This window comes from Mesoplodon bidens (genome assembly GCF_964165515.1).
Source record: "Mesoplodon bidens genome assembly, chromosome: 2".
Classification (NCBI taxonomy): Eukaryota; Metazoa; Chordata; class Mammalia; order Artiodactyla; family Ziphiidae; genus Mesoplodon; species Mesoplodon bidens.
The window spans coordinates 2,303,444-2,330,515 of NC_138177.1; the positions used below are offsets into that span (position 1 = coordinate 2,303,444).

The window sequence follows — 27,072 nt, forward strand, 5'->3', positions numbered from 1 at the left end:
CCAACAGGTCCCTTCACGGGACATTGTTTCGTGTCCTTGTGAAGGAGTTACTTTTGCATCTGCTCGTACAGTTTTGTGTGTATGCATATACACACATATATGTATATGTATGTACACACAGGAGGTCAGAGAAAATCTCATTGACTGAATCTGAGCGGCCCTGGAGGCCATGAGGAGCAAGCCCTAGGCTAGAAGAGCAGCCCTTGCAAAGGCCCTGGGGCAGGACCACGCCTGATATGTTCCTGGAACAGCCCGGAGGCCTGGAGCCTGGAGCTGGGGGAGCAGGGAGAGTGGCCAGCCATGAAGGCAGAGCGGTCAGGGCACAGGTCAGAAGGGCCTCGTGAGGCCACTGTAAGGATGGCTGTAGGGACCCTGGCTTTTGCTCTATAAGGGACGGAGCCCTGGGTAGGTTCCCGGTAAAACAGTGGCAGGTGGTCTGCTTTGTTTAACAGAATCACCCTGGCCGTTGGGTTGAGACTAGAGAGATGGGGGGATGGTGTGGAGTGTGGCTGGGGGTGCACGGTAGTAACCCAAGGGAGGGGTGATGGGGGCTGGGACCAGGGCAGGAGAAAGCGCTCAGACTCTGTATGTATGTGGAAGGCAGGACCAAGAAGGGTGAGCAGTGAGCTGGGTGTGAGAGAAAACAGAAGTGCAGATGTGGAGCCTGAGGGACTGCACTAGTGGGCGGGGCAAGTCTGGGGCTGGCTGGCAGCGGAGTCCAGAGGGAGCGCAGCTGGGACGCCTACGAGGCATCAAAGTGGAAATATCACAGGGTAGCTGGATTTAAGAGTCGGGAATTCAGGGGTGGGACCTGGGACTTGCTGACACCGGTGGGTCCAGAGGTCTGCCGTGGCTCTCCTGAACGGCCAAGAGCCCCAGACAATGTCCTGGTCCCCATCCAGCTCCAGGCCCCTCAGGGAGGCAGGTCTCAAAAGGGACAGGCATTCAGAGACCAGAGCTGCGACTGGGCAGCCAGAAGTGGGCAGACTCATGCCGATGAATGAGTCCCCAGTGAGGGATGGGCAACCAAGCACCGTCACGTCTGAGCCGCTGGGAGCTGAGACACAGCCCCTTCCTGGGCTAACTCACCTGCCAAGTTAGGGTTCCAAGAGACACGGTCAGCCAATGGTGAAAAGGTGACCTTTAATTTTCGCTTGTTGGGAGGTGAATCCATCTGCACACTCGGGGTGGCAGCCAGGGCAGGCTGCGGAAAAGGAAAGGCAACTGGCTGAGCGGTGCCAGCTCCGGTCCCACTGCCGGCTCCCCGCTCCCTCCCCCTGGGAAGTGGGGACCCTCTGAAGGTCCCTGCTTCCTCCCCACCTCTCTGCATGGGGATGGTTCAGACTCAGAGGTGGCCTCCCATCCCTCTGCCTTGGGAGGCTCACTGCTGAAATCCTGAAGCCCCCAACCCTTTGTCCAATACATAATCCCATTCTGCCCTGCGGCTGGGGGGCTAACAGCCCCCAGGTGTCTGCCCAGGTCCTGCCTGGGAGCAGGAGGAAGGCGCTGCCTGGCCGCATCTCCCACGCTGGACACAGGGTCCCCAGCTGGGGTGCCCACTGCCCCTGCCCCCATAGGACCCTCCAGGGACCCGTCTCCTCCTGCCGCACCGTCCTGCTCGCTGGACTTGGTTGCTCCCTTTGCTGGGGAGCTTCGCCCTCGGCATGCACCCTGGGGACACTGGTTACGGTTTCCCTGGGCCTCACTCCTTATAATCATCTAAAACACCGAATCCACAAAATCTGGGCCGTGATCCACGACTCAGTTTGGTGGAAGAAGTTCAGGTCTGAGATCAGGATGCTCACACTTTTCCAGAGACCCTGGGCTGTGTCCCCTCAGAGCCCACCCCAGAATGGAGCACCCTGGCCCCCAAAGCCGCAGTCCCTGGAGCCCAGGGCAGGCAGAGGACACAGTGCGGCCAGCCCACCCATGGGCATCTGCCCAGCCTCACACCCTGCCCCGGGGCTGCTGGACGCCTCACCTGACACTTGGTGCCTCAGCTCTGGGGCCCACGCCCGTCCTGGGCATCGAGGTTCCAGGGGGCGCCGCGCTGGGTTCCAGAGCGGCCCCTGCAGGGCAGGCATGGAGGTAGCCCATGCGAGCTGCCCGCCCCACCCGGTGGTGGCCTGGGCAGTGCCCCCCGGCCCCTGACCTCATCCAGCTTTGGAGAAGAGGGGGTTTCTCCCCCCAGAACGCCTCCGAGGCGGCTCAGCCCCTCCCATCACTGAGCACAGTCTCAGGACCCCCAGGGGCTGCCGCGGCCCTGGGTCCTTCTCAGGGAGGGACCCCCAGAGCCCAGCTCCTCGGGCCCTGGGCGTAGGGGGACCAAGGAGCTTCAACTCCTGCTTCCATCCTGCCCGGGGATGCAGAAAGCTTCCCCCCACCACAGCCAGACCTCCCTGCCACCGCCCCCCAGGGACCTGGCCAGACCCTCTGCTCGGGAAATTCAGCACAAAAGAACCTTCCTCACCAGCTCGGCCTCACAAAGACAAACTTTATTGGACTATCTGGGACGGAAACCCCACCGCTCCAGCCCCACAGCCGAGGACACAGCCACTTCTCAGGTGCACCAGGCATCACACAGGACCAGTAAGTTAACGCGAAGGACTCGCAGGCATGGAGGGCGCACTCCGCGAGGACCCGGGGAGGCGGGGGGCAGAGGCTGTGCCCGCGGGCAACGGGCTCAGACACCCACCGCAACGGAACAGCGCCCAAAGTCAACACGACGGGGCAGGTGCACCCAGAGCCAGGATGCTGCGGGCCAGGAGCACAGAGATGCAGGCTTCCCCTCAGGCCCCTCCCTCTCGCGACCCCTCAGCCGGGCCCCCCTGCCCCGGGCAGTGGGAGAACTGTGCCTCGTCTGGGTCAGGCTTCAAAGTTCTCAGAGCCTCGAGCTGTCTCTGTAGCCCCTGTCCTACAGACAGAGGGCGCCACGTGGGGAAGATCAGCGCTTGGTGCGTCCAGCCCCTCCCAGCCTCAGCTCAGCCGCTCTCTCCTGGGAGCAGGACCCCTATTCGGGGATCTGACCCGGCAGCAAAGGCCCAAGGATGACAGCCCGGGACCACGGACGGTCTTAGCACGGCCAGCTTCCAGGCCTCAAGTCTCAGCACTAGGATGATTCATTAACACCCTGCAAGGCGGGTGTCCCCATGCCTGTAAAAACAAGGACTTGCCCTCCTTCAAGGAAATCCGGTCTCAGGGCAGAAGCACAGCCGAGTGCGGGAAGGAGCACTGACACCCCTGGCCCTGGGAACGCGCCGCAGGGGGCGCCCCCAAAAGCACGTGTAAAGCGCTCGTTTTTAGGATGATGACGAAAAGACATCAGAAGAACGGGGGGTGGCCTGCAAGCCCTCAAGAGGCCCAGAGAAGGTGGTCAGCTCCTGGCCAGGGCCTCCTGATGCTCCAATCTGGAGGCCTCCAACCCAAGGCTCCTGGGTCTGGGTCGATGCTGGGAGCCTCAGGACAAGGGCGCACACAGTGACAGGGGCCCCTACAAGGAAGTCACGGAGTCAGGAAAAGAGCAGGGCCCAGGAAGACAAGACTCCGCCAGGACACACTGACCTTTAACCTAGCTCTTGGTGCGTGCATCACAGAGCACATTATAGAGGGGAGGACTCGCCCCCAGCCCGGGCACCCCTGCAGCCTGAGAGCTGGGAAATGGGGCATAGAGGTGCAGCCCCCAGCAGCAGTGGGGCAGGAGGGCCAGGGGCTGTTCTCTGGGGATGTGTCCCCTACCACATGTCTTGCACACGGAGACAGATGCTGTTAGTCAGAGGCAAGGCCTCAAGTCCGGTAGGCCTGTCTCTGGGGAATAAAGCATTGTCATATTACAGGGATCTTGGGGACAAACCACAAATATAAATCCTTAGGCCAGAGCTTCTGAACAAAAACTGGTAAAAAAAAAAAGTCTCAGCTCCAGGTCATCGACCTGCGATGGGGGAGGGGTGCCGAAGAGGGCTTCAAGGGTGGGCGGTCTCAGCCCCAGCCCCGCTGGGAAGCAGTCTCTTCGGCCAGCCGGCTGCGGTGTCCGGAGCCCAGGGTCACACCTGGCTGATGATCTCCCCATTCTCAGGTACAAACACTTGCACGGGGGCCCCCTCAGGCGATCTCCGGAGCACACACACGGTGGGCACCTGCCCGGGCCAGGGGTAAAGGAGAGGTGGGTGAACAAAGCAGGTAGAGACATCAGGACAGCAAGCCCGGCCACACCATCCTTGTCCCTTAAGGACGCTGACCAGTGGCAGCACCGGCACAGCCACTCAGCCCTTGCCTCCCCAGCAGGCTCTCTGTGCCCTTGTCCATTTCCACTCCAGCTTTCTTTGGGGTGTGACAGGCACCCTGACCTTTGCTCCACCCCCACCCCCACCCAGCTCACTTCTCATCACCCTCCCCGTCTGGCAGGTTGGGCTGGGCTGGGCCCGGGCCAAGGACAGGTCCAATCTCGCAGGCATGGAAAGGCACGTCAGCTGGAGGGTGCGGCCTGGGACTGCGGCCAGGGTGCTGCCAGGCCCAGGATGCCAGCTGCAGCCCAGAGAACTGGGGGCGGGGGAGGGAGGTGCAGCTGGGCCCTGCCAGAATCTTGGGTCTCAAAGAGGCAGCCTGTTGGGGACTCCTGGAGCACACCCCCTGCAGAGGCCTCCTTACCAGGGAGCAAGAGTAAAGAAAGGCTCACTCAGCACTTCCCTGGTGGTCCAGCGGTTAAGACTCAGCGCTCCCAATGCAGGGGGCATGGGTCCGATCCCTGGTCGGGAAACCAAGATCACACATGCCATGCAGCCAAAAAAAAAAAAAAGCTCAGGCACGGTCCCCCTCTTCCAGAAAGAAAAAACTGGGCACAGAAATCAGGGTGGCCGTGCTACCTCGTGTCGGGGCGCTCCACCTATATGCTGCCCACCAACTCGGTCCCTGACCTCGGGGGCCCCAGGTGATAATAACACTACGTATTAGTACTTACTATGCATTGCGCTAATCATTTCACACCTAGTAACTCATTTAAAGTTCTTACTGCCCCTCTGTGATGGGTCCTTTAAGACTCCCATTTTACAGAAAGAGTGACAGAGGATCAGAGGAGTTAATAAACCTGCCCAGCGCTGGCAGGGCTGAGACTTGAACCGGGGCCTGCGCACTTAGCCATCAGCCACCCTGTTTCTCAGCTGGGTGGGGGGCGGGAGCTGGCTGACAGGCAGTCACAGGTTCTGGCTCCTGCATACACACTGCCAGACTCTCCCTCAGTCCTGGGCGCTCAAGTCGGGAGACTGGGGGGTGATGTGGATTGGCCTTATGGTTATAAATAGAGGCCTATCTGTTTTGTAGATCATCGGTGGAGCCATTAGGAAAAAAGGTCTTAGGTGTCTGGGAGGGTCACCTCCACTGGCGCACGTGGACACGCGCTCTAGAACAAAACATGCAGGCCAACTTAGGAGGCCCCCAGGGGAGTCTTCCTGGTAGCCTTCCAGAGCCGCGAGGAAACGCTCTGGGGCCCATTTCTCCGAGCTGAAAGCTGCCCGGCCACCGTACTGCAGGATCTGCGCCTGCGCCCCGCTGCCGGATCACGGGACCTGGGAGGGCCGGACCCGTGCGCGTACCTGTGTGCGTGCGAAGCTTTCGGCGCCAGGCGGCAGGCTGCGCACGCGGAAAGCCCCCTGGCGGTCCAGCGAGTGGGGGCGTGAGCTCCGGAGCCGGGCCCGCTCGTGCCACGACTTGAGCTCCTCGGACACGGCCGCCTTGCTGAGCCCGCGGCCCGCGGGGCTGTCGCGCAGCGAGGGCGTCCGGGCCACGCGGCCGTGGGCGGGCAGTGGGCGCTGCCAGCGCGGGGCGGCCGCGTCCTCGCCACGGCCCGGGCCCCACTCGCCCCACTGGCCGGGCGGCGGGCGGCCCTCGGCCAGCACCAGGTAGCGCGCGGCCCTCAGGCAGGCGGGGGGAGGCCGGAGTCGGGGGCCGCGGGGCACGCGCGGCCGGGGCGGCGCGGGCGGGGACAGTGGCCGCAGGAAGGAGATGTCGGGGCTGCTGCTGCCGGGCGGCGTCGGGTGCGACAGGCTGGAGGCGTCGGAGCCGCTGTCCTCGGAGCACGAGTGGCAGGCGGGGCACGGCATGGGCGCGGGTGCCGTCACCGTGTAGTAAGTGGGGCGGCGGCGTGGGAGGGCGCTGCGACCCCTACCGTCGGGGCCTGTGCGGAAGTGGTCGGTCCTATGGAGAGAAGAGGGGGCGCTGAGCCAGCCCTGCCTGGGCCGCGGGGAATGCATTGCGCATGCGCGGCCTCGGCCACGCCTCCCCACGTGCGCACCGCCTCCTGGCCCGGCGCACCCTACACGCCCCTCCTGCACCCCACACCACTGCTCCACTGCACGCTGGGGTTTGGGTCACGGAGGCCACAGCTGGCTCCTGTTCTTAGCCATCTCAGGTGCGGGGCGTCCAGTGGCATTTCATCCACACAATCTGAACGGGCGACACCATCAAGCATCCGAGGTGAAGGCGTGAAGCTGGCGTGTGGCCCGCCCCGAGGTCACAACCACATGAAGGGAGGAGAGGGCGGGCCCCTCTACAGCCAAGGGCAGAGGCCTCAGGAGAAACCGCCCTGGGGCACCTGCATCCTGGACTTGCCGCCTCTCAGTCTGGAGGCGGTGGTTTCTGTCCAGCTGCGCTGCTCTGTACGGCAGCCCCAGCCGACTAGGACAGGGTGGCCGCACGCAGGTGGCCCTGCCCAGGGCACCAGCTCCGGACAGCCAGCGGGGCTGGAATCCAGCCTCCCTCTGCCAGCACCCCGGGAGCGGGCCTGTCCGTCCAGAGGGGGCGCCTTTCACTAATCTGCACAAAGGCCCTGTGTGTAAAAAAGGCCCCCCAGTATGTAAACTATAAAATGCATTGCTGGACTCCAGCCCAGCGCTGCCCAGAAGCAAAGTTAACCTGACGGAAGAACCCAGCAACGTCCTGAAGGTACCCTGGGCTGTCGGACGGTGTGGCCGACACTGCCTGTCATAACTCGGTCACCGAAACAAGCACCAAACAGGGAACTTGGAAAGGAGCATTTAGTGGATTCTCATTATTCATGGGTTCTGTATTTGCAGATTCACCTGCTGCTCAAATTGATTTGTGGCCTCAAAATCAACACTCCCGGCGCTTTTGTGGTCATGTGTGGACACACGCAGGTGAAAATTCTGAGTTGCCCAGCAGGCTTTCCCAGCTGAGGCTCTGAGTTCTGGGTTCAGCTCTCATACTATTCCCACAGTCTATTTAGTATCATGCTTTTCATATTTTTGTGCGTTTTGTTGGTGATTTCAGTGTTTAAAATGGCCCCAAAGCTGGTGCTGCAGGACCGTCTGGTGTCCTGAGCTCAAGGAAGCTGGGACGTGATTTACGGAGAAAATAACGTGTTAGATGAGCTTCGTTCAGGCGTGAGATCTAGGGCTGTTGGCCCTGAGTTCAATGTTAATGAGTCGATGGTACGTATTAGATAAGGTGTCTTTAAACAGAAACCCCATAAAACAAGGTTACGTATTGATCAGTTTACAGACACGTTGTGACCAGAAGCTGTAACCCTGTGTGTCCCCAGGAGCAGTGGTTCAGCGTTTGCACTTCACAGGACATAACTACCCAAGTAATGAGAATCAACTATATGTCAGTTGAAAACGTGACCCGTCCATCGTCAAGAGACCAATAATAAAACAATCACAGACAACTGCAAAAGTATCTTCTAAGATACACTCCTGCTCCCGCAGGAGAGTCTGCAGGGACAGGGAGAAAAGTGGAATCCGGTTGTGCAGAGACAAAACCAGAGTCTTTGGAAGAAAACACCTTGCTTCACAAGTGACTCGCCCTTGGCTTTGCTGGTTGGGGCGCAGCCTCTATTGAGAGGTGCTTAAGAAAAGATCCCAAGGAGAAGCCACTGCACAAGCCATGTGTCACCCACGGGTGTCCCACATAATTCTGGAAGCCACCACCCTCCGAACGTAAATTCTCAATGGTGGGTCTCACCCCCTGCATTACTGGGGTGGCCTGTCTCTTACCTCAGGGGCTGTGACTGGCCCCTCCTGCCCTGCATCTCAGGGGTGGCCGGGGCACTGATGCGGCCCTGCCGCTGCTCGGGAACATTGCGGATGGGGACCACGTAGCAGGAGGCAGGGCTGGGGGTGCTGGGCCCATCCTGCGGGGTGCTGGCTGGGCTGCTGGAGATTGGAGGGATTGGAGACAGGTCAGCAGCAGGAATGCCTCCATCCAGGGGCTCCGGTGTGCAGAGGGTTGGACTCACGCCTCCCACCATCACACGCAGGATGGGGGTCTCCTGCGCTGTGCACCCCCCCCATATCCCGCCTGCTCCTGGCCCTCCCTTTCCCCCTCCTGACCTGGACTCGCTTCCGGGATCGGAAGACTTCCTGGGCTTCTCGTAGGGGTGGTCCAGGCTTGTCTCCTTCCAGGGGCTGTTCTGGATGGGCGCCCGCTCCAGGCCCCCCGTGTCAAGGCCTGCTGGCTGCAGCCCCTCGAGGGTTTGGGGCGGGAGAGGGCGGGAAGGCGCATCTGGGGACTCTGGGGGAGGTTTTGGCACTTGAGATGCCTCTGCAGGTGAAGGAAGCCCGGGAGGGCAGTGGGGTGGGGGGAACCCGCCCAACTAGAACCTCCGTGGCCTGCGCCTGGCTCGCCCTCCCGTGGCTGCTGGTCCGGCTGTGCCAGGCCATGGCTCTGGGCCCAGATGCTTCTAAACACTTTATTCTCCTTTCAGACTTACACCTTACAGCTCCATTTTATACCTGCCTCCTACAGGAAGCCTCCCCAGATTGACTCTCCTGGCTCACATGACTCCCCTTTCTAACCTTTACTCCTGATGCCAGGTCTGCAGCTAACCTCCTGTTTCCCTATTTTTCCTCTCACGCTGTGCCCACGTGTGCTGTTTCCTTACTGGCCTGGGCCTTCCCCTGGGCAGGACCTCACCACCCTCTTGGTCCACCTTGACCCCTCAGCATCGTTAGGGTTTGTCACCAGGGTTCTCAATCTATGAACTTGTGGTTTCTCCCTCAGTGCTACCCTGTTTTCACAAAGGGCAATGACCGTGGCCCGATGGCTGAGGCTCTGACGGGTGGGTATTGAAGTAAAGGCTAAGTCCCAGGCAGAGGCAGGGAGGCCCGGGGCCCAAGGCTCTGCTGGATTCACCTTCCCCTCCCGGTCACGATGACTGAGCACCTGGACCAGCAAAGCGTCAGCACATCCCCCCTCTCACCCATGCACAGGGCGCACAGGCATCGGCATCCCCGGCGGAGCGGACGCTGAGCCCAGCCCGGCTCCCACCTCCTTTAGCTTGCTGAGAACTCACAGCAAACGCCGCCCAAGCCCCGAGTTTTCGCGGAGGAGCCCAGCGCTCACAACAGCCCCTAAACCGCCCTCTCACCTTCCTCACGGAGCAGCCCGTCCAACAGGGAGCTGTCATCTGAGGCGCCGAGCTCTGGGGAGGCCAAAGGAGAGAGGAGGAGGTGAGGAGATGCCCCCGCAGAGCTGGGGCATCCGCAGTGCTGAGCAGCTGCCCCGCCCCCTTCCAGACGGCATCCCTAACCGTGTGTCCAGTACTGTGCTAGGTGTGAATTTATCACTTGGAAGGAGAAAATAAAAATCAGTAAATAGGAGTGAGGAGACAGGAAACTCCATTTTAATCCTGGCTCTGCCATTAGCTTTGTAACCTCGAATAAGCCATTTTAATGCTCTGGGCCTCTGTTTCCCCATCTATTTAAAAAAAAAAAAAAAAAGGCAGGCCTTCCTCTGGCAGGGTTTCCAGGCAGTGGAGGGGAAGGCAAAGAGTCACTTCGGAAGGCCCCTGGGGTAAAGAGATTTTTGCTCACTTTTGTATAGTCTTCTGATACCATAAATACAACTCAAGCCCCCCAGATCTGAGAACCCCTGCATTCCCAGCATCAAGAGCAGTGAGACTGGGAACCGCAGCTGTGGGGTCGTGGGGTCTCACAACTCGAGTGAGAGTCTGGCCGTCTGGGTCGGGAAGGTCCTTCCCTGGTGACAGGACAGCCACCTGAGGCCGTGGCGGGTGGCCCTTCTGCACGGGCAGCAGCAGTCTGCGCCGGGACCCAGGAAGTCGGAGGACTCAGATTTGCCATTGTCCTTAAAACACTGAAACCTCAGATACTCGGTCTACACCTAACATGACCCGGATGGAACTCACAAAGCATTTTCAACTACATTTGAGAACACGGATGAGGGCAAACTAACAATAGCTAATCATTTCTCTCGGGCTTTTCTAAGTGCCTTATATACATGAATTCACGTGACCCTCATAACAACCGTGTAAGGTAAGATTACCATCTCCATGTAGCAGCTCAGGACACAGAGGCTTGGAGGAGCTGGTAACATAGCTTAGGTCAAACCGCCGGAAGGTGGCTGAGTCAGGTTCACTCCCAGACAGTCCGACCAGAGCCTGACTCTTCACCACCACCATTTATGGGCTCTCCTGTTAGCTGGCCTTTCATGCAGAGGTCATTAACCAGAAAATTCTAAGAAAAGTAGATTCAGATTCCAGCCATCCGAAAATCCTCTATAACAGGGATTGGCTGGTGGCAGGCCTGTGGGACAAATCCAGTTAACTGGCTGCCTTTTTTTTTTGGCCACACCGCGAGGCATGCAGTATCTTAGTTCCCTGACCCGTGCCCCCTGCAGTTGAAGCAGAGTCTTAACCACTGGATCACCAGCGAAGTCCCTTTAAAACATTTTTTTTTTCCTGGCTGCTTTTATAAATAAAGTTGTATTGAAACACAACTATGGGTTTGTTTACGTAATGTCTGGCTGCTTTCATGATACGATGGCCAAGCTGAGTAGTAATGACTGAGACCACATGGCCCACGAGCCTAAAACATTTACTCCCTGGACCTTTACAGAATTTTGTCAACGCTTGCTCAATTTAAATGAAACAGAACCTTTACACAGACGGAGCAGTTTGTAAACCATGCAGGGTCAGCTGCCCACGGAGCAGCCCGGGCTTCGCTCAGCTCACACCAGCCTGTGCTTTAAGGTTCAACTGGGGAGACTCTTACCTAATGCTGGTTCCCAGCCTCTGATCTTTTACAAAAAGCTGGGGAACCGAGATGTTTATTTTTCACAAATGTCAACTTGAAGAAATTGTGGGACTGTTACTGTCACGGTCCAGGGATGCCGGGGTCGGGGGCTGGGTATAGTCATGTGTTTTGGGTTTGAATATGTGGTCTGGGAAGACAGCCATCACCCCCGGCTGTTTAATCACAGGTGGTTCATGAGGGCTGCTCACTGTCTTGGCCACGCTGCCCCACAGCCCTGCTGAACTCCGCCCGGCCCTCGGCCCAGCAGCGGCAGGGGGACACCCCAGGCAGAGGCCATACTCACAAACGCTGGGCATCCTCAAAGGCTGCACCATCCAGTGCGGCAGCCACTAGCCGCATGTGGCTATTTTAAATTAAATTAAATTAAAACTTTAGTTCCTCAGCCACACGGGTCACAATCCAAGTGCTCAACAGTCCCATGCAGTGAGTGCCTGCCATATTGGACAGCACAGATCTGGAACATTTCATCATGGAAGAACTTCTACCAGCGTTGCCAGCACGGGTGCTGCTTAATCAACAAATACGTCCTGAGCACCTGTTACATCAGCTCGGTGCTGGGGGACATTTCTCATCAGGCTCCCTGTGGTCAATTAGTCCCGCAGCTGACCGCTCCCCACCACCTGCAGAGGACAAGCTAATGACTTGTCACCTGGTATAATTAGGTTCCAAATTGAGTAACCTTTGGGCGGAGACCAAGAGGGTGGGTGGATTTTTCTAACTTTTTTTTGGTTAGTTTGTTTGCTTTTTTTTTCCTCTTTAATTCAAAACACCTTTCAGCTACTAATTATTTTTTCATACATCTTTATTGCTAGTTAATTATTAATCCCTCTCTACTTCCTGCTCTCAGGGCGAGCCCAGCTGGGCAGATGAGCCAAGAGCAGGAATTACCCGTCTAGAGCCACCTCCTCCTGGGCTCCCAGGAGAAGACATTGCAACCAGGACCTCAGGCCTCATCGACACAGGACACTAGACGCAGGACCTCAGTCCTCATCAACACAAGACATCAGACCCAGGACCTCGCCTGGTCAGGACAGGACATTAGACCCAGGACCTCGCCTGGTCAGGCCAGGGCTGCAGGTGGAGAGCAAGCCTGCCTCTCTGATCAGGAGGGTGAAAGCAGTCGCATGGCCAGGCCCCTTCCCCACAGCTCTATTTCCCCTGGACTACGTGCCCCGTCCCGGGGATGGTTGGCCAAGCCCCAGGCGTGTCCTGGCTTGCTCCCCACTACCAACAAGCAGCCTCATCGTCGCAATGATAGCAGCAGAGCCACAGCCCCACACCGTCCACCACCCCACACCGCAGGCCTGTAGTCAGAGGAGCCCACAGGGCGGTGTGAGGCCAGACGGGACACAAGAGCGGCTGAGACACACAGATGGGGCACAGTCCCCCGGCCCCCTGACACCAGGACAGCAACGAGCCCTCAGGGGCTTCCGTGTCCAAGTCAGCAGCTGCCTTTCAAGGGGAGGTGGCATCCTGGGCCCTGTCAGGAACGGAGGGGGACGGAGGCCCCTCTCCACTGGAGCCGGTCGGCCAGGGGGTCGGCCGTCCTGCCTGGGTCCCCCTGTCGCCCGGGGTTACTGGGTCAGCTCCTCCCTCATCCTTCACTGCTGGCTGCCGGGGAGGACCTGGGAGGCGTCTGGACTCACCCTAAATTAGAGGCCACGTGCCCAACCGGGGCAGGAGGCGGCCTTGGCACAAAACTGACCTGAGGGGTAGGGGTGGGAGCTGGGCAGCCCAGGTGGAGGCCCCAAATCCAGCTCAGCCCAGGGCCCAACTCCCTGTGCCAGCTCCCTCACATGCACGGGAGGCCTGGGACCCAGGAGAGGCCTGGGGGAGGGCGAGCCCCATGCCCTGGGACCAGAACTGAAGGGAGGCCTCCAAGGACTGACCTGACAAGTTGGGCTCGGGTCAGGAGAAAGAAAAAGCCACACGCAAGGGCCCAGAACCACTTGCTGGAAGAGGAACCGGCCTGGACGCATGATGTCCACTGATACCTGGGCCTGGACGACTCATTAGATGCCGCACAGTCAGTGGGCGCTGGCCCCCGGGCTCAGGGACTAGACTAAGAGGCACAGTAACTAGAGAACAGAGCGCGGGGCCCTAGTCCTAACTGGGTGGTTCTAGATACTTCAGGGACGATGGGTGTGGACTTCACCAGAGCATCCACCGGCAGCCATGGGCCCTGCAGCAGTTCAGCGAGCAGATATGCACAGAATGCGGGCCCTCGGCTGAGCTCACAGGACCACCTGCCCTGTGGGCCTGGGATCAGAAGGGCTGGACAAGCCCTCGAGATAAGCTGAGGTCAGCCTGGGGTCCGGGAGGTCTCCTGCAGGGCGTGGATTTCGAGGGAGGAGTGGGTTGTTTTCTAAGGAAATGGGGAGGGTCTCAGGGGAAGGGCGATGACTGGGCTGAGGCTTGTGGGGTTGCCACGGGTCAGGATGGGGTGGGGCGGACCAGGGAAGCAGGTTTCCCCCTACGACGGGACGGATGGGTCTGGGACCAGATGGGTCTGGGACCAGCTGCTGCTCACCTGGGCCTGGGGCCAGGGCGGCAGGGGCCCCGTTGCCTCGCTGCCACTCCCCCAGGCAGCGCTGCAGGTCCCGCAGCTTCTTCTCTTCCTGCTGCACCGCGTGCTTCCGCTGCCGGCGTGCCTGGCGGCCCAGGTTCCCCTCCCGGCACAGGCGCCGCGCGGCCTCCGCAATCTGCAGCTGCAGGGCCAGCTCCCTCTCCAGGCTGCTCAGTGGGTCCTGGGGGAGGATGCAGTGAGCGACACCGAACGGCCCAGACCCCCAGCAGACGGCGGCGTCCAGGGCCCAGGCCCCCGAGCCACTGGCCCGGGACCCACGCAGCAGCCTGACCCCGAGCCAGGCGGGGAGGGACTGAGGTGGACACTTCCCCCCCACCGGGGGGACCGGGCAGACGAGCCACCCGTCACACCACGGGGAGGGACCCAAGGGCCCAAGCCACCCCACGGCCCCCCTCCCGTGCTGAGAAAGGGGAGGACGGTCCCAGGAGCCGGAGTGACCTGTCCGCACAGGCCACTGCCTCTCCGGGCCAGCTGCGCTCTCGGCTGGCCTTCTGCCCACAGGGGACTGAGCCCCATGGCCTCCCTTGAGGGCCCAGCCCTCCCGGTTCCGGCGCTGGCACGGCTTCCCTGAGGCCACGTGGGCTACACGTTGGCGGGTGCCCCTCGTCCACGCGGGGCCAAGCGGCCCGAGCTGTGTGATGCTAGAGCAGAGACCCCTGCAGAGGAGAAGCAAGGCCTGGGGACCGCGGCCGCCAGCCTCGGGGAGCAGGGACGGCGCCCTGCAGCGCCTCACCTCTCTGTGCAAGGCCCACTCGTCCAGTTTGTAAGCGGCTCCGATCCTGCGGCGGACCTTGGGGGCCTTCTCCCCCGGCCTGAAGGGGTACTCTGCGGGCAAGATGCCCGTCAGCTCCTGCGGGGGAAGTGAGTTCATGCCAAGCCGCTCTCCACCTACCCAGCCCTTGGCCGAGCAGGAACAGCCCGTCCGGCGGGCCCTGGGTGACCTGTGTCCGCCCTTCCCCAGAGGCCCCTGACCACCTCCGCGCGTCCCAGCGTCCAGGGCTGTCCCTCGTCTGGGGATCTGCCCTGGCCTGGCACCTCCCTGCAGCCCCTCCTCTGCCCGGCCATATGCCTGGGCCCTGCCAGGGAGAGCTGTCCCCTTGCTGTGCCACCCGGTGCCCCGTCTGACCCCCGGAAGTCTCTCAGGACTGGGGCTCCCATTCCTCGGCACCCACAGCCCAGCACGCGGCTCCAGCCCCTGGGGTTAAGCCCGCGCTTGTGTGCAGCAGGGGCCCAGCCTCACCGCTTCCCGCAGGCAGATCCTCCTCAGCTCCTCCAGGCAGGCCTCCAGCCGCTCCTCCAGGGCCCTCTGCTGCTTGCGCACAGCGTGGGTCAGCTCCTTCGCGGGGGCCACCGGGCTGTCGGGGCCTGCGGCGGGGCAGGGGCGCACGCTCAGGGGAGCCTGTCCCGGGCGCCGCAGGACGCTCCCTGGGCTGATGGTGCACACGCGCGCTCAGACGGCCTCACGCCCGCTCAGGCTGCAGGCCGGCTGCCACAGCAGGCCGTGTCACACCCGAAAGACGGCATGTCCCCCGGCGGCCCGACGGCACCGTTACGGCTCGGAGGAACGGGCTGCCCCTCGGCCGTGTGCGGTGGGGGCCAGGCTGCGGTCAGAGCCCCGTCCTCCCCGCCCGTCCCTTCCCAGCCGCCACCCGCGGCAGGTGCCTTCTTCCTTGTCTGCTCCTCCTCTTCCTCCTTCTCTCTCTCTCTCTCTCTCACACACACACACACACACACAAACATACACACACATACACTCACATACACTCACACATGCACTCTCACACACACACATATACACACACATGCACACATACACATACTCACACACACACACACACACTGCACGTGCCTCTTCTCCCTCTGTCCAAACCAGCCCACCAGCTCGGGCCAACCTGAGCCACAGCCCCTTTACGGGAACCAGGTAAGAGTTTTCAGCTTCTTAGGAATCATGGGGCCAGAGCTGAACACGGCAGGTAGCTGTTCAGATAGGATCGACACTCCAGGCCAGACCCCCACCCCGGGAGGAAAACTCTCAGCCCTTCCAGGGTCTGCACCCCCCTTCGCCGCACAGTGGCCTCCCTCCCGCGCCCCGCTTGGGCCCCTCAGCCTGGCTGGGCCTGGAGCCTGGGGCTCGAGGAGTTGGTGGGGTCAGGGGGCCCGAAGCCCTCACCAGACTGCAGGATGACGCCGCTGTCGGTGTCGCTGACCTCATCCTTGCTGTCCATGGTGGACTTCTGGGAGGAGGGGCCACAGAGGAGGAGGGGCCGACACCCTTCCCAGCCTGGGCCAGGATGTGCAGGTGGCCTGGAGTTTCCCCAGCTGTTAAAAGAACAACAAAAAATGATACATGTAAATCCCCTTGCCTCCAAACAGAGCTGTTGAGTCAGGAGGGTGAGGGCGGGAGATGTGGCGTGAGGCCCGTGCTTCCAAGGGAGTGAGTCTGGGATGGGGGTGTCAGTGCTAGGGGCGCTGCGGACAGAAGGCTCTGTGGGCCTCTCCAGCACACCTGCCCTGGGCCCAGCCTGGCCCCCTGCCGCCTCCTTCCCAGAGAGGCCTCCAAGCCCAGGGGTTGACAGCAGTGGTGGCCACAGGGACCACGACACTGGGGAGAAAGACCATGAGGACAGGAGCAAAGAGAGGATGAAAAGGAGGGGACAAGAAAAAGGTGGGAGGACAAGTCAAGGAGGAAGGGAAGGAGAGGAGGGAGGGGAAACGTCTGTGCCAGGAGGGAGGCGCGGCTGACGGTCCTCAGCCCGAGACCCATCCCGCCGCCCCCCGTGGGTGAGGGCACTGGGCACTCAGCCAGGCCCTGTCCCGAGGCCCACAGCCCAGGCTGCCTGCTGTCTGTCTGCACCAGGCGGTCCACCCGAGGGCAGGTGCCCAAAGCCGTGAGCCAACTCCCGGGCCACCAGCTATGCCTGGGAGGCCCCTCGAAGGGGAGGGGGCCCGGACCCCACACCCCATAGCCGGGAGCGAGGCGGCGCGCACGTGCGTGTGTGTTGGGCGCGTGCTGCCGGGCCTGGAGGGGTGACCAGAGCCGAAGCTGCCCGAAGGTGGGAAGGAGACCACGGCCACTCTGCTTGCCCGGGCTGGGCGCACGTGTGCAGCTCAGGTAGAGTTCCAGGTGTGCGTCTGCCGGCAGCAGTCACCCCAGCCGCACCCGCTGGCGCCCCCTCTCTCCTCGCCAAGTCTGCACCCCTGCTCAGGGTCCCAACTGGCCGGGGCCTGGCGGCGGCTGGCTAGAACCAGAGTGGGGAGCGCGGGCGGGGCCCAGGCAGGAGGCCTGGAAGGAAAGCCCAGCCACCTCCTCCCTGAGTCAGCCAAAAGTCCTTCGGAGTCTCTGTCTGGAGCTTATCCTGCTTCTCCTCAGGGCACCACTGCTGGGTGGGGGAGGTGGGCTCCTCAGCCAGTGGGAGAGAAGCTGAGCCCGCAGCCAGGCCCCTGGCGGAGGGACCGCTGACGGCCAGGCCCCAGGAGCACCTCTCTGCCCATGGACAGCTTTACAGACCTCCATAAACAGCACAGCCTATCAGAGCACCTTGGGCCTCAGTTAAAAACCTCGCCCTGAAAACAATAGGTACCTGCACTTTGGAGTTTCAGTTCTCCAAGGAAGTCTAGGGAGTGGAGGGTAGGATTTTTTTTTTTTTTTTTACAGTTTATATGGGGCCTTTGCAAAGATGCCAAGGAGAGAGCCTGGCCACATGTTCTGGGAACCGAGACCAGGGTACTTGGTGTGAGTTAGCTCTGCCTGGTCCACCCTCCCAAACCCTCATCCCTCCCGGGGATGGAGCCGGACAGAGGACAGGCAGCTCCCCCGCCGCCTGCTGCAGAGCCCTGGGCAGCCTGTGGGCACCCCCAGCAGCCAGGGGCAGGGCCCCGCCAGAGCCAGGAAGCAAGGCCGTCCTAGCACGTCTGCTTGGACGAGGGAGGGGGTGACGTGGGAGGGGAGCCATCAATTACTCACACTTACTAATTAATTATTAACCATTAAGGAGTTGCCTTGGGAAGCTCTGACAACTCAGCCCTGCTCTCATGCCTGTTGCAGAGTGAGCAGGAATTGCGGGGACCGAGGGGTGGCCCGGCAGAACGGCCCCCTCAGCTCCTTCCTCCCTCTGGCCAGGCTCGGGGGCAGGCCTGCTCCAAGTAGGGCAGAGGGCGCGGACCGGAGGTTGGAGGCCCCAGATCCCAGCCTGGATCCTGCCGTCACCTGTATGATCTTAGGGGAGCTCACCTCACCTCAGCTGGCTGGGCCTCCCGTCCTCACAGGCACGGTGAAAACTGGACGGTACCTGGGGCCCCGGCCAGTCCCCATACTGAATCTGGAGAGCGCCAGGCTGAGCAGGAAGGACCCACACATGTGCAGCCCGCGCGTCTGCCCCTCCGGAGGTGGCCCTCCGGCGTCGGGGACCCTGTCCCAGGGGCCGCAGGCTCCCGTGGGTGTTGAAGGCATGGCTTTCAGATAAAGGCAGTTCCGGGAACATCCCCGCCCCTCCGCATGGGAACCCCTCCGTGCCCTCCAGACCCGCAGCCCCAGGTGGCAAGCCCCGTCCCTCCACCCCAGAGAACAGAGAACAAGCGAACGAATGCAACGACGTCCCCAGGAAAAGGCAGAGGAGGACAGGAGGGGAGGAAGGAGAGCGCCGTGCACTTTCCCTCCGGCTGAGCCACGGGGACCCTGTCCCGTCACAAGTGTGGCCCCAAAGAGAGGCCCTGGGACTCTCTCGTCCCAGCCTTCCCCGCGCCCGTGGAAACTGCAGCCTCGGAACTACAGCGCCGGGTCCTCATCCGAGCCCACCATCACCCCCCATCACCCCTGTGCCCTGCGGCTGACGGCCACTGCTGGGCCCCCCACCCCTAGGCCGGCTTGCCCTCGACCCAAAGACCCGCTCCAGCTGCCCCGCCCTCACCTGCTTCCAGCTCTTAGTCCAGGAGTCCGGGAAACGCCCCCTGGTCCCAAGTCAGGGGACCGAGGGGCCTGGCATGTCTCCTCAGGGTGTCCCAGGCCACCCTGTGCTCTCTGACCAGGTTCCGCCCCTCACGCCGAGGGCCGGTGGCTGTCCCTCCCCTGGTCCCGCCTGTGTCCCTCCCAGGCTGCCCGGCCAGGGGAGCCAGGTTACTTGTTCCGACTTGAGTCAGAGGGCGGAGCGGGTGAGCAAGCCCTTCCCAGAACAAATCCTGCCCCACAGGCAGCCCGGGCCTCTGCACTTCCGGGGGCCGCAGGGGGCGGGAGAAAGGGGCTCCCCTTGTAGGAACCTCAGAAGAAGGCAGCGGGGATCAGGGCTTCACGGCCTCAAGGGCCCCCGTGCCCTGTGCTGAGCCGCCCAACGCCCCAGATTCCGGCTCCGCGCAGCGCCCAGAGCGGGCGAAGGTTCTGGCGCGTGGGGAGCACCAGCGAGAAACCTACATGCTGACAAGGAGGGTCCAGTGAGAAACCTAGACGCTGACAAGGAGGGTCCCTGCTCCCCAGACCCTGAAGCGGGGCCAAGGCCAGATCAGATTAGAAACTCCCGGGCCGGGCTGTGACCCCAGAGCTCCACACGGGGCGGCTCTGGGGGCCCAGAACAGGCCAGGCTGCTGTGATCACACACATTTCCCTCCAGGACCATAATGGCCGCCACCTCCCTGTTTATCATTTACAACCATCCCTCCACAGGGCCCAGGGCGCATTGACCTGGACCCCAGTCCTCTCCCTAGTCCGCAGGAGGGCCACTGGGACCCCGGGGTCTAAGCTCACTCGCCAACCACCGGGGGCCAGAGACCAAATTGGAACTTGTTCCCTACAAGAAATGAGCCTCTGGGTCTCCGCGCCACTGACCTCCAAGCAAAACCAACAGTTTGCAATTCAGCCTGTTTCACTGGGGGAAGCAAGGGCCAAAGACACTGGTACCCATCACCAGGATGCAAGAAAACAGACAGTGCTGCACACAAAGGAGACCACTCAAGGCTTAACGCCACCTCCTTTTCTCACCACGCCCCTCACCTTGGGATTCCAGCATTCACAAGTCTCCAATTGCTCCCCTCCCCCAAGCCCAAGATGACCTCGCCAGCCCCTAGACCACCTGCCCATCCCCAAGACCACCTCCCCAGCCCCAAGACCACCTCCTGAGGCTGTAGACCACCTCCCCAGCCCCAAAGATCACCTCCACAGCCCAAAAGACTACCTCCCCAGCCCCAAGACCACCACCCCATCCCCAAACACCACCTCCCCAGATGCAAAACCACCTCCGCAGCCCCTAGACCACCTCCCCAGCTCCTAGTCCACCACCCCATCCCCAAAGACCCCCTCCCCAGCAACTAGACAACATCCCCAGCCCCAAAGACGACCTCCACAGGTCCAAAGACCACCTCCCCTGCCTCTAGACCACATCCCGAGCCCCAAGACCACCTCCGCAGCCCCTAGACCACATCCTGAGCTGCAAGACCACCTCCGCAGCCCCTAGTCCACCTCCCCAGCACCAAGACCACGTCCCCAGCCCCTAGACCACCTCACCAGCCCCAAGACCACTTCCCCAGCCCCAAAGACCACCTCCCCAGCCTCTAGACCACCTCCCCAGGCCCTAGACCACCTCCCCATCCCCAAGACCATCTCCCAGGCCCCTAGACCACCTCCCAGGCCCCTAGACCACCTCTCCAGCCCCTGGACCAACTCCCCAGCCCCTAGACCACCTCCCCAGCCCCTAGACCACCCCCAGCCCCTAGACCAACTCCCCAGCCCCTAGACAACCTCCCCAGCCACAGGACCACCTCCTCAGCCCCTAATCCACATCCGCAGCCCCTAGACCACCTCCCCAGCCCCAAGACCAACTCCCCAGCCCCTAGACCACCTCCCCAGCCCCTAGACCACCCCCAGCCCCAGGCCCACCTCCCCAGCCCCTAGATCACATCCTGAGCCCCTAGACCACCTCCCCAGCCCCAAGACCAACTCCCCAGCCCCTAGACCACCTCCCCAGCCCCTAGACCACCCCTCAGCCCCAGGCCCACCTCCCCAGCCACTAGACCACATCCCGAGCCCCAAGACCACTTCCCCAGACCCTAGACCACCCCCCAGCAAAAAGACAACCTCCCCAGCCCCTACACCACTTCCCAACCCCAAAGACCACCTCCCCAGCCCCAAAGACCACCCCTCCAGCAAAAAGACAACCTCCCCAGCCCCTAGACCACTTCCCAACCCCAAAGACCACCTCCCCAGCCCCTAGACCACATCCCCAGCCCCAAAGACCACCTCTCCATCAACAAGACCACCTCCCCAGCCCCAAGACCACTTCCCCAGCCCCAAGACCACCTCCCCAGCCCTTTGTCACCTCCCCAGCCCCAAAGACCACCTCCCCAGCCCCTAGTCCACGTCCCCAGCCCCAAAGACCACTTCCCCAGCCCCTGGAACACATCCCCAGCCCCAAAGACCACTTCGCCAGCCCCTAATCCACCTCCCAAGCCCCTAGACCACCTCCCCAGCCCGTAGACCACCTTCCCAGCCCCTAGTCCACGTCCCCAGCCCCTGGATCACCTCCCCAGCCCCAAAGACCACTTCCCCAGCCCCAAAGACCACCTCCCCAGCCCCTAGATCACCTCCTCAGCCCCAGCCCCCGGGGCAGGGATGACAGAGGAAGTCACCCCCCTCAACCACCTTCTGTGGAGCTGTGTCACCAAGACAGGCAGTCTCCTCACTCCCCCTGCACACACACCCATCTCCCCTCACATTCCTGTGCACACCCTCTGTCCAAACAATGTGAGCCCTGAGCCCTCCAGGCTGACCACCCCCTTCTTTCCCTAGGCTGAGGCTGAGGGGCCCCAACAGGGGACAGCCCCCCTGTGCTGGAGGGCCTACTCTGGGTCTCCCAAAGAGCCGGCAGCCCTTCCCTTCCCCCCTACAGGTTTGTCCCAGTCTTCCCACAACAAACAGAGGAGTTGACTCTGAAGCTGGCACCCAGCCTCCACCTTGCCCATCCCCCAGCTCCAGGGGTGGGGGAGTGATGGAAGTTTCTAGAATCAACTCATAGCATATGTTTTAATGCATAAAATAAGATGAAGAGAATCACTAAGATAATGGATTATATTAAATACAGTTCTAAAAACAGTAAAACATAGTAATCTATATATGTATCTTAATTAACATTAAACAGGATCTAGTAGTGGGCAATTCCGTGGCAATGACGATGGTAAACGATGTTTCATGACCGATGGTAAACCAGGTTTCAAGACAGCTATCACAACTGCACTGTGATATGAAGCCCTCTGTGGTGTCTATTAATGGCAAATCACAGGTACTACCAATGGTTTCAAGGCAATGCTAAATTTCAGTAAAGGTTAGTGAAAAATAAACCCTTCCCATCCGAGTACACGACCCTCTGAATGCTATCCACAGATGCTTGGGTGCCCATGGACCCCGTTAAGAATCCCGCCCTCAGGTAACCACCCCCATCTCTGAGCTCAGGGAGAGAAGGACGGAGGACCGACCAATCTCCGCGTTGATCCTCTGGGATCCTGAAAGACCCCTTGCTCCCTCAATTTCACATGCAGCTTTTCCCAGCCCAGCAGAATCTGAGGCTTGGAGTGGGACCAGCCAACCAACTCTCCCAAGAACCCCAAGGCCATGGATCTCCCTGGCCGCCATGCCCTTCAATTCAAACTATCCAGAGTGGGCATTCCAGAGGCCTGCTGAGAAGGTGGGGTTCCGCCCCCTGCTCCCAGCCAGTGCCCCAAACCCCAACTCCACAGCATCATCACCAAGACCACCAGTTGGTGAGGAAGTGGGGTTTCCCCACACACTTGGAATCTGACCTTTGAAAGAAGGAAAAACACTGCATCTCTTTAGGGTTTTCATCTCCTAAGGAAAAGTCCTGAATCAGAGAACTCTTGCACCTCCTGCATCCATCCACTCTCCATTATTTTTTTTTTAAGTTCCTCCTTTAAGTTTCCTGTGATACATGAGATCGGAAGTCAAAGCAAGGGCCCGACCTGACGCCCCAACCAGCACCCAGCAAAGAAGAGTCTCAGGCGCTCCTACAATTTCACTTAAACAATTAAGGAGCCAATGGTCGGCTGCTCGAGCCAAAACAGTGAAAAGAGAAAGGAGGGAAATACCCCGGGACCCTCCAGGCGAGGGGGGCGGGAGATGGTTCCTTAAACTGTTTTCTTTCCCCTCTCCTCCCTTCCCAGTGGGAAAGGTGCTCGCCTCCAGCGAGCGATGGTGGAGCGGGCTGGGACAGGGGACTCCGCGACGGCCTGGAATGCGCCCTGGAATCAGACCTCTAGGCTCTCCTCAAAAAGCCCCTTTGTCCGGTCCACCCTGCTCCCCTCCCCCACCGCGCCCTCCGCGTCCAGGCGGCCCGAGACTCGGCTCCTTTTGTCTGCCTTCCCGGAACCTGCCAGGGGATCCACAGGCGTGGGGAAGGTCGGAGGAGAAAGGTCGAGGAGACGGAAACATGCATTTTCGGTAGGAACTCGGAATTCCCACCCCCCGGCAAATTCCCCCCATTCCCCGCAGGGGCCCCCTCCTCTAAGGCGGAAGACCGTGGGTTAGGGGCTCGATCCCCCCGGCTCCCGCGTCGCGCCCCGGCGCTCCCCCTTACCTGTCCCATGGAGATCCCTCGCCGCCCGCCTGCCCCCGCGCCCCCAGCGCGCGCCTCGCAGCCTCGGGACCTGCTCGTCCAGGCCAGCTCTCCTCCCCCCACGACTCCTCCCGGCCTCCCCTCCCCGGAGGTATTTCATTTAACTTCGGCATTTGCAGCATCCCAAATGTTAAAGATCCCAAGACATCTGTCCCCTGGGGCGTACCAAGGCCCAGAGGAAAGAGGGGAAAGACGCAGGAAGGGACCCGGGAGTCCGATCCGGGAGCCGGGGCGGGGCCGCGCGTCGGGGCGGGGAGGTGCCCGCGGGGGTGGGCGTCCCGCGGGGACCCGGGCGCGGGGCGAGGCCGGCCCCCTCTTCCCGCTTCCGGACGCGCGCGCGGCGGGACCCCCCCCGCGCCGCCACTTCCCGCGGCCCGGCGGGGGAGGCTCCTCCCGGACCCGGGCCGCCTTCCCTCCGCGCGCTCCGGCCGGCCCGGCGGCTTCCGCGCCTGGAGACCCGGACTGAGCGGAGGGGGTGCCGCGCCCACCCCCAAGGGCGCTCTCCGCACCCCCACCCCCACCTTGCCGAGGCCCCGCCGCCTCCCGGCCCCCCTGCGGCCCCGACCGGGCCCCCTCCCGCCGCTCGCGGCCGCGGCGGGAGAGGGAGGCGCGCGCTCCGAGGGGGCGCCTCCTGCAGCGAACCGCGAGCCGGCGCCCCGCCCGTCATTCATTCACTCACCCGCTGGTTCAGGGAACACACTGAGCACCTACTGTGCCCGTCCCGGCGGATCAAAGTTAAAGGGCCTCGGGGATCCCCAAGATAGCCGAGCAACCACTTGGCAAGAGGGTCAGAGAGAGAAGGCCGACAGCACCCAGGCGGGGGCGGGGTGGGGGGGCCTGACCGAGCTGAGGACCGCACAGCCTGCCCGAGGAGGCCATGCCGGGGAAACTGGGGGTCGGGGCGCGAGGAGGAGCCCAAGGCAGCAGCGACGGGATGCGCAAAAGCAAAATGGCAAAGGAGCTCAGGAGGGTCTAGGCGCTGAGGGGACTTGGGGTGTGGGGCGAGGAGGGGCAAGGGACTAGAAGACTGGAGCCGCAGGCAGGGGGCCGGCAGGAAGCAAGGCCGCCCCGTGTGGTTGTCCAGGTTGTGCACCAAACTAAGAGGGAAAGCTCACCCAGGCTCCACCCACCAAGCCGTGGGCCTTGGCCAGAGCCGCATCTGCCCAGAGGCGGTGGCTTTTTCCAATTTGTACTGAGGCGCTAGGTGAGCTAAGTTGGCTGAAGAGTCATGTGGGCTGACTAAGGATTTCAGATTTTTATCTTGAAATTGAGGAAGAGCTCCCAGGAAACAGAACCAATAGGGGATCCCCCATGTGTGTGTGTGTGTGTGTGTGTGTGTGTGTGTGTGTGTGTACACACAAAGAGAGGGGAATTGGTCCACGCTATTCCTATTCCAAAGGCTGACAGGTCCGCAACCTGCAGGGTGGGGCTGGCAGTCTGGAGACCCGGCGGAGTTGCAGTCCGAGCCCAGAGGCCGTCTGCTTGCCCAGCTCCCTCTTTATTAAAGTCAGTCTTTTTGCTATTCAGGCCTTCACCTGAGTGGGTGCGGCCCACCGCCATTATGGCAGGCCATCTGCTTCACTCAGAGTCTACTGTTTATTTCAATGTTCATCTCATCTAAAAAAAAATACTTTCGCAGAAACATCTGGAATAATGTTTGACCAAATAGCTGGGTACCGTGGCCTAGCCAAGTTGACACATACACTTAGCCATCACACTACCGAAGACCGTCCATCCGAGGACAAGCTGGGCAGACTCACGTTCCCGTCACTTTGGTGTGTGAGCCATTGGCGCGGGGAGAGTTGCAAAACAGGGGAACCGTGGAGAGACGGCATCCAGACAAGGGGTGAATTCACGCTGTGGCATTGGGGGGACCGGGGGAGTCAAGAGCTATTTGGGAGCAAGACCTAGTCCGACTCTGTAAGTGATTGACTAAAGTGTTGGCAGAGAGGAAGGGGAGGACCCGGGGGTTCCCGGGTCTGCTTGAGTTCAGGGTAACGTGTGTTCATTTTAGGGCATGGATTATAATGTCCTGAGAACAGCCAGGCTGCAGGGAGGGCTCGGGAGCCGCGGCAGGGCCGCAGCTCCGGGACCCGGTGAGATCCGGGAAGGGTGTGCAGGATGAGAAAGGATGGGGGCGGGGAGAGGAAATTCTGGGAGCACTTAAGGGGTGGACAGGTCGTAAAGTACCTCCAAAGGTAAGCATTATTATTATTACTCATGCGATGGAATAATTTGTTGAAATGTTGATTTGTAGCCCCTCCCCCTCCCAGTCACCCCTGCCTTTTCTCTGGATGGGAGGCAGTGGCTTCCTGAAGTCCTCAGCCCTGGGCCCACTGAGACAATGCCAGGGGGCCTGAGGAGCAAGGGTAGGGATGTGGCTTTGAGGGCCCGGACACAGAGGGGAGATAGACTGGGAACGGGAAAGAAGACGACCCGAGGTGACTCGGGAGGTGATGAGACCTCAGTAGGGATGGGGGTTGGGATGCGGGGCCCCACATTTCTGGCCTTGACAGATTCTTTCACTGCATGCGTCCAGGGGGCAGGAGCCCTGGCGACAAGAGACCCCCGGGGGCCAGAGCAACTAGGATGGCTGCCTTCCGGCCTCCTTTAAGCCTTCAAGGATACTGCATGAGAAAATGCAATTTTTTGCCATCCCAGCAGGCCCAGGACAGAATCAAACTGATTTAAAATAAATTAAGTAATATATGTGTCTTGCAAGCCTGAGCTTGTAGGTTGAGATTTGCAGCAACACTGTTACCTTCATTTACAGGTAAGGAAACTGAGGCCCAGAGAAGCTCAAGCTGGGTTAAAGGCACACAACCAGTAAGGGACTGATGTGCTTTTGCGAGGTAGACCTTTCTGATTCCATAGCCCTAACCTGTGGCCGAAAAACTCCAGACACGTAAAGGGACCAGACGGACACGGTGAAGGGATGAAGCATGTCAGGGACAAGAGTTCTAGTCACTGCAGCTCTCACCCGGCCTTGCTGTGTATGGCAGGGGCGGGGCAGCTGTGGAGGGCTTGATGGAGGCAAAGTTCACACACTCAGGCTCTGTCTCAAGGGGCCATCACTGCAAATGTGGTCATAAGAAAAAGGCGTCTGTTTCAAAGACGAAGCTGGAAATCCACATTTTCTATGTGAAATCAGATTGGTACACCTTCGATTTTCTTGTTAAAAATTCAGAAGCGCCTGGGCTTCCCTGGTGGCGCAGTGGTTAAGAATCTGCCTGCCAATGCAGGGGACACGGGTTTGATCCCTGGTCCGGGAAGATCCCACATGCCGCGGAGCAACTAAGCCTGTGCCACAACTACGGAGCCTGCACTCTAGAGCCCACGAGCCACAACTACTGAGCCCGCGTGCCACAACGACTGAAGCCCTCACGCCTAGAGCCCGTGCTCGCAACAAGAGAAGCCACCGCAGTGAGAAGCCTCTGCACCGCAACAAAGAGTAGCCCCCTCTCGCTGCAACTAGAGAAAGCCCGCATGCAGCAACGAAGACCCAACGTAGCCAAAAATAAATGAATTTAATATAAAATTTTTTAAAAAGATATAGTTAAAAAAAAATTCAGAGGGGTCAAGCAAACCATGTCTACGTGCGTTGGGCTGTAGTGCAAGGTGCTGCTCCAGGACCCGCCACCTCTAAGAGCCCGAGTCGGAAACTGGTTTGGACAGGAGGCCCGGGGCACTGGAAGTTGCTGGGCTTGGAAACAGAAGCCGGGCCCTCACTGGGGACTGACTGGCTCAGACCGTGGAGGGAGGGGTGGGTGCAGTTTGGGAGAGACCACCAAGCCCGGATCAGCCTTCCCTCCTG

At 60.9% G+C, this 27,072-nt stretch overlaps 1 protein-coding gene across 4 annotated transcripts; it reads right to left on the reverse strand.

The window, feature by feature from the left end:
- Positions 1-2,483: 2,483 nt before the first annotated feature.
- INAVA (innate immunity activator) lies at positions 2,484-23,459 on the reverse strand. Of its 4 annotated transcripts, none has more exons than XM_081225419.1 (10): positions 23,220-23,459; positions 15,821-15,969; positions 14,891-15,015; positions 14,384-14,500; positions 13,594-13,810; positions 9,377-9,430; positions 8,340-8,520; positions 8,004-8,162; positions 5,586-6,186; positions 2,484-4,133 (listed from the first exon to the last, which is right to left on the reverse strand). In XM_081225419.1, exons 1-10 carry the CDS (start codon positions 23,378-23,380, stop codon positions 4,041-4,043), a joined length of 1,857 nt encoding a protein of 618 aa, XP_081081545.1. In that variant the 5' UTR covers positions 23,381-23,459; the 3' UTR covers positions 2,484-4,040. The 4 variants fall into 4 exon arrangements, with proteins under 4 accessions (XP_081081545.1, XP_081081546.1, XP_081081547.1 ...); XM_081225420.1 differs by lacking the exon at positions 23,220-23,459 and adding an exon at positions 17,882-17,961; XM_081225421.1 differs by lacking the exon at positions 23,220-23,459 and adding an exon at positions 17,887-17,956.
- Positions 23,460-27,072: the final 3,613 nt, after the last annotated feature.

Excerpts from the sequence above, each read along its gene's own strand:
- INAVA (XM_081225419.1), bottom strand. The coding sequence starts at position 23,380 with ATGCTGCAAATGCCGAAGTTAAATGAAATACCTCCGGGGAGGGGAGGC. Across the intron at positions 13,811-14,383 it reads AGTGGGCCTTGCACAGAGAG|GACCCACTGAGCAGCCTGGA; the intron begins GTGAGGCGCTGC and ends ATCCTCCCCCAG. Across the intron at positions 9,431-13,593 it reads CGCCCTGGCCCCAGGCCCAG|AGCTCGGCGCCTCAGATGAC; the intron begins GTGAGCAGCAGC and ends TGGCCTCCCCAG.